The following is a 9,868-nucleotide window of genomic DNA, read 5'->3' on the forward strand; positions in this document are numbered from 1 at the left end:
TGTAAGTATGGATTTATAAGGAGGACATCCAGAGGAGGACACTATTTACTATACAAAATCAGAACAAACTGCAGCTACTGCCTTGTAGATGGAGCAGCTGAAATAATGGCAAACTCAAGTCTAGTCATTTGCTTAAATTATGGTCAGAGGGGGACTCTGTATTAACATGCTTAGCCCTACAGAGCACTAACAGGGGCAGTCAAGAGGCATTACATGCATCACTGCGTAACAGCAAGAGGAAGACAGAGCGCAGGGGTACTGGATCCTACACCTGTCCCAGTGCAACCACATTGCCACCACCATATTCTTGCCTGGCAACAAAGAATAGAGTAAGGTAGGAGGCTGCTCTCAAGAGATGTCACATTTAGTCACTTAAAGTTGAACATAATTCTTTCTTGACTCGTTCCTTACCTCTTTTCCCCTGTACTCTCCACAGGATAACAGTAAATAAGTAGACAGAAATGTCAAGCCTTTGCCTCCAGCCCTGCAGCTAACACCTCACTTCAAGGAGTTTCCTAAGAAACTCAACCATGAATAGCTCAACATAGAACACAGGAAAAAGTCTTTATGCTTCTGATCGTGGGGGAACAAGTCAAAGCAGCTGCAGGGCAATTCTATCGAAGGTACAAGGACCAAAAGAATACACTGGTCTTAGCTCCTGACACTCCCAAGAACTAGAGCTCATTTCTGCCCAGAGGAACAGAAACAAAACTGAGACATTCTCCTGAATTCCAGAGTTTGACACATTCACCACTGCAAAGCACTGCAAAATCATGAAAAATAATAAAAGAGGAAACTAAAACCAACACTAATGTCTTAACGCAAATATGCTTCTATTTTGTTGCAGTTGATACTGAAAAACAAACCAAGAAATAACAACCAACAATTAATACTAATGCTTTTTCTCCCTGCAAAACAGCAAAGCTCTGTAGTAGAGGGACAACAGTTTAGTCAATTATTTCAGCTGATCACAAATACCAGGAATTTTGAGACTAGGATGAGCGGCACCTCTGAGTGAGAATGATTTTTTTCTTAAACGCACAGTTACACAGGTAAAGAAAAACCTCCACGAAAAAGTGATTCTATTAAAAAATGTATAACATTAAGGAAGCTCTTTAATAAAAATGCTTACAGGTGCCATAATAGCATGTTTGCTTATTTTACCATTAATAAGTATACAGTATAGTTAAAGTGGTAGTTTTCTACCAGACAAGACCACAAACAGTAAAGATTCCCATCCTACAGATATCGCATGCCTCCTAAAAGAATCCTTCTGCCTGAAGGAAATGCAATCCTTATATGACTAAGAGCATCCATTGTACTCTACATAAACTCTGAGATCCCTCTTCTTTTCTGTCCTTTCTGGAATTCTCCACCATCACAGACCTGAAAGCCTGACACATCACATCAAGGCTGTCATCAACTTTTCTGTTTAGAGGAGTACCTAAGGGGTAAAGCCACCAGCACAGAAACTGATTTCCAGCATCAGAACCATTAAACTTCCCATTAAAGCCCCCCCGCCCCCTGGGTTGCTTAATGGTCCTGAGCACTTAACACAGCACAGTTCCACTGGTATCACATAAGACAGATATGTATCGACCACTATGGTTAATGTTGCAAATCTAACAGAATATTTCCTGTCATTTTTTTTTTAATTGTGCTTATTACAGCGCTGTTATTCTCAGGACTGAATCAGAACGTAATTTTCATACCAGGCTAAACTGCATCTGTAAAAGAAATTCTTATCAGTTGCAGAATGTCTCTACACCAGCAAGTACCTGTTAAATTCATGTTATTAATGCATTAGAGGGATATACAGCCTCAGGCTGCTGATAGAATGAGTGTTCAGCATCATTTGACTCCTGTTGAAGTGCAGAAAGAATATCATCCAGCAACTGGAGAGGACAAAACACTGTTGAACAAGCACACAAAATCATAAGCCAACTTTGGGGTAGTAAAGTCTTGCTCCACACCAATGTGTATTGATGGTTGTGGACTGAAAAGAGTGCAGCTCCTCATGCCCACTCCAAGTTTCTGCACCCTCAGAAATATTCCCAACCAACTTATCTCCAAGGCCTTGCAAGGTACATACATGCATAGCATGCAAACCTGAAGAGGAAGGACCGCTTCCCAGTTACATGTAGGTCTGGGACTCCAGATGTTTCCATTCTACTTCCACTGCTGTGATACAGCACCGATGCTGCTGTGACAGCCGATAGTGTTCACAAAGCTGAGGGCTACCCTTAAACCAGTCAGCTTGAATCCCTGTAGCCATGACTAAGCACTCCTGCCTCTTAGTCACCAGTTTCCTGTGACTTGGGTCCTGGCTTGGTAACCAAAAAGAACCTTTCTTTTCAACCGTGGTTGTTCAGCATAATAATCTCCTAAAACTATGCATAGTGCCACGTAACACGGCTCCCAGCAGACCTGTAAATTGTGCTTTAAAGACAAACCTCGAAAGAGAACACAAAGGGTCTGAACAAAGGTCTGAGCCAATTCTGGAACAAAAGGATTTTTACCTTTACCTGTGCAAAGCCTGGTGTGTTCATACCAGGGTGTGGCACAATTAAAAGCAGGGGGATGATGCATTAGTCTTTTAATTGAACATTTAACCAGGTACTGTGGAGACTTCCAACCGACAGCCTCAGCAAGTGTCAGGGAGAATTTAAGGCCAGGCACTTGGTATGGCAGAAAACTGATTCTGAGTCATTGTAATAGCTCTGCTTTATTACACTTGTTTCATAACTGGGGTCACCAACCAGCAAGGAAGTTAGGGCAGTTTGCCCAGGAATCTTGTGTTGTGAAAAGGCATAAAAGGTCCCCCTCAATACCTTAGCCCATATGCTTTGCCAGTGACAGAACAAGCACAAACACAGCCGAAATTTAGCTTCTGTCCCAGATGCTGTGAATCTTTTCCAACCCAATCTGTAGATGTTAGAGGTGGTCTACAGTTGCCTTCTGACCTCAGCCAGCATCTAAAAGCTAGGCACTCTTGTAAAAAGAAGATAATTAGCAAATAATTTTCTCTGAACAAGTATTTTGAAAACAGGACTGGGGGGAAATGCTACCTTGCAATCATCTTCTGGTGTTACAGAGAGAATAACCCCTGACCCTGAGGACAAAGGCAGCACTCACCTTTCTCTGACCTTCTGTAAGCTACAGAACTGTTGCACCCCATGGTTCCAACGATGCTCCCCAGGAGTTTTAATTGCTGCAGATACAAAGCATGTTTCTCTTGGCTGTTAGCGTTACACAGATTTCCTGTGTTGTTCCTTCAGTGATGAGGATTATACCCCTCTGGGCTCCTGGGCTCTTCCTAGCACTCCTAACAGGGAGAGGATTGGGAGGGAGGGAGAGATTAAAAAAAAAAAGTGTTTGACAACACAGAATCTAAAGTACCTACAGCTCATAACTAATTACTGTACAGCACATCCCACACAAACTGGACCTGATGAACCATACTAGGTTTCTTTTTTCACATCTGATAACTATCAACTTGCATTCAATAAGATTAACTCAGTAATTAATACAGTTTACTCCTTAGTGTTAGCTGAAAGTTAATGTGCACCACTGATTTCTTAATCTGAAGCATAGCTATTTAAAGCCTTACTACTAGGGACAAGGGACCACAGAGGCATGTCACTCTTCATTCTTGTGATTTGAAAATTGGAACCGCAGAATTTTAAGGACTTTAAATTACATCTGATACTACTGCTAAAAAAACCCCAAACATCGGCCCTACTAACACTCCATTGATTTGAAAAGGTGCCCTACCACCCCATTTATCACTTTATCTCTCAGTGTCACCACCACCAAATTTACAAGGAGAGACAGTGGCATAGCAAAGTGCTTCATTATCAGATTTCATTTAAATAAAACATCCAATTTTCTGTTGCACTTCTATAGAAACATTCTAAATAAAAGATTTGGTTTCATTAAATAAATGAATAAAGTACATTTTGCAGTGTGGCCTTTTGGGCCTTTTCTCCTGGCACTTGCTCAGCTCTTCACTAAATGGTATCACTTACTAATGCAATACACTTTCTAATCAACAAGTTCAAATGAATACAATTCCCCTGAGATACATATGAGTTAATTTCTGAGTAACAAGAAAGTCACTGATGCTCTTAGAGAGACTGAACTTTGTTTTAGCTAAAGATTTCTTGTATGATCACACTGACCCCTCTCTCTCCCTGTCTCCAGGAATACATTTCTCTCTAGCATGTCTGACATCTAAATTACCGCATTTGTTGTTTTGTTTCATTGATATTCTTTCTCTTTTGAGTTCTAAAACAAAGAAGAAATTCATCAGCATAAAATGAATGCTTAACTACTATTTTTTTTCTTTTGGCTTTACTAGCAGAAGTAAAAATAACAGGAGGATAAGAGAGAGGGAAACATAAATGTATAACTAACCTATTTTCAATTTCAATAGTTAGAATACAGTTATTGCTGTGGGACTATTTACAGGTTTTATATATTATTACATATTATTATGTATCATGTTATGTTATGTGATGTTATGTTACGTGATGTTATGTTAATATTGCACAACTTTTTTAGTTGTGGGGCTAATTTTGAGGGTCCCACAACACCAGGGTATCCTATACGTGAGCTCGGTCTGCCACCTTCTGAGTCAGTATTTATTTCAGGAATGAAGGATTTTAGGGTTTTTTCTCCACAATGGACTGTTTTTCCTCCCTCTGAAGGAGCTAGCATGAAATCAAAAAAAGTGCTGTTACATTAATTTTCAGCCAACTGTTACATTAATTTTGAAGCAATCAATGGCTTTGACAGCATCAAATACAGCACTGACATTGCTAATAGCCCAAATTTGTCTTCTCTCCAAACAACTGTTGTTCTCCTGAATACCATCTCCTCACTTGCCCTCTTAGGAGAATCTCAAGTCTTCATTAGTCTATCTCAAACCAGCCAGCCACAACTTGAATTGTGACCTGAAGGCTAGGACCAAGAGCAAAAAGATCTTACAATCTAAATCCTGTTGCAGCGAGACTATCTTCATTAAAGGGCTGGTCAGCATGTGCCCAGCAACTGGGCAACAGGAGCCCCAAACAGAACCACCATGCCCCTCAGGGCTCCACCCAAGCCAGGGCAAACAATGGGCTGACCCAAGAAATGGGGATCTGAATCACTATCGCACCCTACTTTCAACGACTTAAGCTTTTCTCCCAGTCATCCCCACTCTTCCCCCCACCTATCTCTAAATTCATGGACTTCTAGCATCTCCTTGAGCAAAGAAATAAGAAAGATAGAGACATAGGGGCAGAAGTTTTATGGTGATAGCAGTAAATGAAGCCTGAAACATACACTCAAAGCTTGGAAGAAAATTTGCACAAATATATCCTATCATTAAACCTCTTAAAAAGGCCAAATCAGGCCCTCAAAGAGCTCATGCAGGGGAATAATTATCACCTTCAGTCCCAAATATATGCATCCTAAAAGGGCCATAGCGAACACTCAAACTGCTACGCTATTTCCCGATGGTTTCTCAGGTGGCCACAAAGCCATCCTGGCTGCCAACCTGCATGTCCAGACTCCAGACCAGCCACACCCATTGAAGACCCGCACAAGCAGGGTCTCCACCCAGGCCCAGCAAATTCACTTTCTGCCCTTGTCTAACTAAAAAATCATGAACAGGGGGATCAAGCCACTGTGGAAAGAGTCAGTGCCTCCCCCAGGCCAGGGCTCTTCCTTGCTCCTAATTGAGCCACTCAAAAGGAAGAAATCTGCTCCAAAGGCCTTCCATGGGGAAGAAGGTTGAAAACCAAGCATTTGAAACAACAGAGTCATTTCTGTGAGCTATTTACTGTGCAAGGTAGCAATGTCTGGTGAAGAATCATTTGCCAGTACAAAATTTCCCCAAATGTTGGCTGATGAAATGGGAAGCTGGGATCTTACCAAGGTATTGAAAAAGGCTTCAGAGATACAAGGTAGCTGGATGAGAATTTGGGACATAATGTTCTGGATACTCTACCACTCATTTACTCTTAAGAGAGAATCTGTCATGTTCACTAAAAAGCAATTCAGTTTCTACAAGCCAGTGATCTCTCCCATTTTTAGATATAACTTCAAGAAATTACTACATTTCTCTCAGTTCAGCAAGAAGGCAATTTTGTGATGGACAAGCATTGAATACACAGCCCGTCGACTGAAGCAAAATAAAACATCATTCCAATCATACCAACAGACATGCATCAAGCTAAGCCGGAGTGGCACATGCTGCTCTTTTTCTGGACAGGAGTCACTGAAGGTTACACTGTAGCAAGTGCTCAGAAATTTGGCTTTCAGAACCTGAGCTGTCAAGAGCCTGATTTACAAAGATAATGAATCAGCACCAGTTGATCCGGATGTAATAGGTGCTGCCGAAAATCAATCATGCCTCCAGTTTGTCAGTCATGTAAAGACCAGGCTGCCTCAAGAATAATGGAAATTTTCTAAAGATTTATAGCTAACTTTTAATGAAATCAGGCTGCAGGTCCTTTGGGCAGAGAACCATCCTTTCAAGCATACCTTTTAACATGATTCGAGCTGTGCTACTGGCAGACAAGTGTAAGCTAGGTCAAGCCTGAGAATATGGAAGCCATACAAATAAGAGCCACTGGGCTTCAACTTCTTATTCTTGTTCCATTTCATTTGTTTCTTACCTTTGATAAAGAATGAAAAGCTCCTCCCTTTATTTTTGTTGGGGTGGGATTTCCACCATTATGCTACTTCCCCTGCAAGCTGTTTCAACGGCTATCTCCAGCAACATGCCTCCTTTCCCTACTCGCCCCTTTCTCAATCATATTTGTGAACAGGTAATTATGATCTCCTCCTATAACCTGTCTTAGAAGGTACCTCTGGTTGGAGAGGTGATGAGATAGGGACAGTTTTCTCCATAAAGATCAGATGGATGGATGGGTGGATGCTTCCAATGGCAGGGGCTTTCCTTTGATGTCTTTTTGCTATCAAATTTTTTATTTTTTGTGACTCACAGACTTCTTTTAGAGTTGTTTTCCTTTGGAAACGAGGACTGCAGAGAACCGGGAGATGCTGTAACATGGGTTTATGATGGATTTTTTTCTGTGCATTGCTGAGGGAATGAAGCAGGAAAGAGCAAAACACCATAGAGAAGAGAACTCAGACATTACTTCACAACATCCAGGTTAGCACCTGCAGAGAGACAACTCTTCAAAACTGTCTTGTTGCCAAAGTTGGGATTGTCAAGGACAGGAATCTAGAGATGAGTTAAAGATTTCATTAGCTAAAAGACCCACTCTGCAGAAAGTGGGATGAAGCAGCCACAGTCAACTAACAGAGTGAAAGAGAACCTGGCTATGGCACAAACCCTGTAATTTTGACACCAAAGCTGCATTTGGTCTGCCAAGGGGCTGGTATGAGAACATCAAACATAGGCAAAGCAGTATGTGTTTAGGTCTCTTGTTATTTTGCATCCATGGGACAAACTGACATAAAATGACTTTCAGTAGTTATATATATCTGAAAGAAAGAAAGGATAAAGCCTTTTTGTTTACAGATAATTTCTTCAGCCTGCTCAGAGAGACAAGGCTAAGCTCAATATAGAATTGATGGAATCATTTCTAGCAATGGCTAGATCTCAGTGTTTGGGCCAGGAATCAATAGGGAATGGATGTAGTAAGATACCAGAAAGCCAGCAAAGTCTGAAAGAGAATAGGATGAAGACAGATCAGCTCATTAAGGTGCACTCGTATTCCTGAGCCGAAAAATGCACTGCAAAAAGAATTAAAAGCAAGAGTCGCGAAGGTGTGAACATGCAGAGATTGTTCAAGCAATCGTTGAGTTGAGGAACTGCATGCATATCCAAAGAGAAGCTGTAGAAAAACGATGGAAGAATGCCAGTTCATGTTATTGACAATCAATAAAGGATACATTTACACAAAACATTTGCACTTTTCTGTGCAGAAAATAAACAAAGCAAGCAGCCTCATTTTTTGCACCACAAGACTTTAGGGAGAATGTTTTTAAAAAAGAGGGGGAGTAGCAAATACAAGTGCACAAATGGTGTGCAGATCACCTTTAAGTATAAGCAAAGCCATCACATTACTTTCCAGAAACGTTAAACGCCTCTAGGGGGAGATTCCTTTAGGAAGTAAGGAGAAAACTAAAAAACCTGAAGCAAAGTCTAGTAAATCAGACCTGACCAGAGCATAAAAGTTAACAACCATTGTAAACAAAATCTGAATCATGTGCTGTCCTGCAGTTAATGAGCAGGGTCTTAATGACATCCCATTTAATTCTCCTTACTTGAAGGGGGAAAGTGGCGAAAAAGCAAAGCTCCAGAATAAATGGGTTGAAATTCATGCTTCAGCTGAAATTCATATTGGTTTTAATAAAGTTTAAGTCAAGCATCAGAACAAGGTTAAAAATTATCAACATAAAATTACTTTTTCCTAAAACAAAAAGTACATGAAATACAACAATCTCAAAGCTATTTGATCTCATCTGGACTCAGAAGTTCTGGATGACTGATCTAGTCCAGGTTAAACTTTATAGTTTTAAGCACATTGATTTTTCTCAGGGTAAAATCACAAATACATCCCACATACATCTGTCATTCCCTACACAGACTTAGGATGAAGTCAATTTGCTCTTTAAAAGTGAGCTAAAATATGTATATATATATATACCCCACCCAAAGATATTACCTGGTTTTTCATTCTGCTTCAGCAATACAGAGATTTTTTCTACAAGAGTACCTTTAGAAGATTCTTTTTTAAGAGAAAGCAGCCTCCTTTTGGAAGCAGAACTGCACAATGAGGGGTGCAGCTCTGCAGAACAGGTGCTCCAATTCTCTCTGGGGCTCAGAGGATGCAATGCACTTGCTCTCCACCTATTTATACAGCTTCCTGAGACAAAATTTCTTGAGCGCTGCTCTTCAGAAAGAGTCAGGGGAAAACGCCATTTTCATCGTCCAGCCTGATGTGAAAGCTCATGGCTGCAGCCCTCCAGCTGCGCTGTACGCATGCTGTTGAAGAGCTGTTTTGTCACCATGCCTCCTGAATCTTAGGCAGAGAAAGGGATGGGCTGAACTCATCTGCTTCGCATCCGAGGTCACATGATCTCTTTCAAGAGGAACGGCCTTTCTGCTGTGTTGAGGCAATGATTTGCATTTTAGCAGATCTAGCACACCGGAAAAAAACATAAGGGCTGTCCAGGTATTTGGTTATCTGATGTGACTGGCATGGTTACGAAAGCCCTTAAGGAGAGAATTACTGAATTTACCACGAGGTGTTGTATCTGCATGTTAGTGATATGGGTGTTCTCCAAAACATTCAGTCATACCCAGATAACCGGACAAGTATGAAGCACTCAGATCTTGCCCTCAAAAGCACTGCACTAACGCCTGTACACTTCATTTCCTTCATGTGCATTCACATGTTCTCGCCATAAACGTGTGACTGGAACTCCGTGGACTCGGTTTATGTTTTGGCTTGTCTGCTCCTTGTCGACTACTGGCAAGGGACCAGACAAGGGACAGGAACGCTGCAGCGTTGCTCCCCTGTGTGGTCAGGAAGCTGTGGCGCCGCATGCTTTGAAATCAAACCCTGACCCCTGGCAGCAGGGCCCACACCTCTGACCTAGCTCCTTGCCACGCTGACCACGGACTCTCAGTCACCGCACAGGCGCCCAGGGAAGGGCAGAGCCGTCACGCCCAAGGCGATCTGTTACTGCTCACTGCTAGCATAACAGCCCCTGAGGAATCTGCCACTTCTGGCAGTGAGTGTATCGATAGGCCGGGGACACAGTGATTTTGAACACACACACACACACACCCACACACACACCCCCACCCCCACCCCCAAAACACTCAAAAATATGGGGTGTC

General features: G+C 41.7%; 1 protein-coding gene across 1 annotated transcript in view; it reads right to left on the bottom strand.

Annotated features, from left to right (window-relative positions):
- PPEF1 (protein phosphatase with EF-hand domain 1) overlaps window positions 1-9,120 on the bottom strand; it is a 35,538-nt gene extending 26,418 nt beyond the window's left edge. The window contains exons 1-2 of the mRNA XM_074858694.1: window positions 8,688-9,120; window positions 3,136-3,325 (exon numbers count right to left, since the gene is read on the bottom strand). Coding sequence (XP_074714795.1) covers window positions 3,136-3,178 — 43 coding nt within the window. The 5' untranslated portion in view covers window positions 3,179-3,325; window positions 8,688-9,120. The remainder of the gene's footprint in view (window positions 1-3,135; window positions 3,326-8,687) is intronic.
- Between the last annotated feature and the right edge of the window lie 748 nt (window positions 9,121-9,868).

Source organism: Strix uralensis, chromosome 2 (genome assembly GCF_047716275.1).
Source record: "Strix uralensis isolate ZFMK-TIS-50842 chromosome 2, bStrUra1, whole genome shotgun sequence".
NCBI classification, from domain to species: domain Eukaryota; kingdom Metazoa; phylum Chordata; class Aves; order Strigiformes; family Strigidae; genus Strix; species Strix uralensis.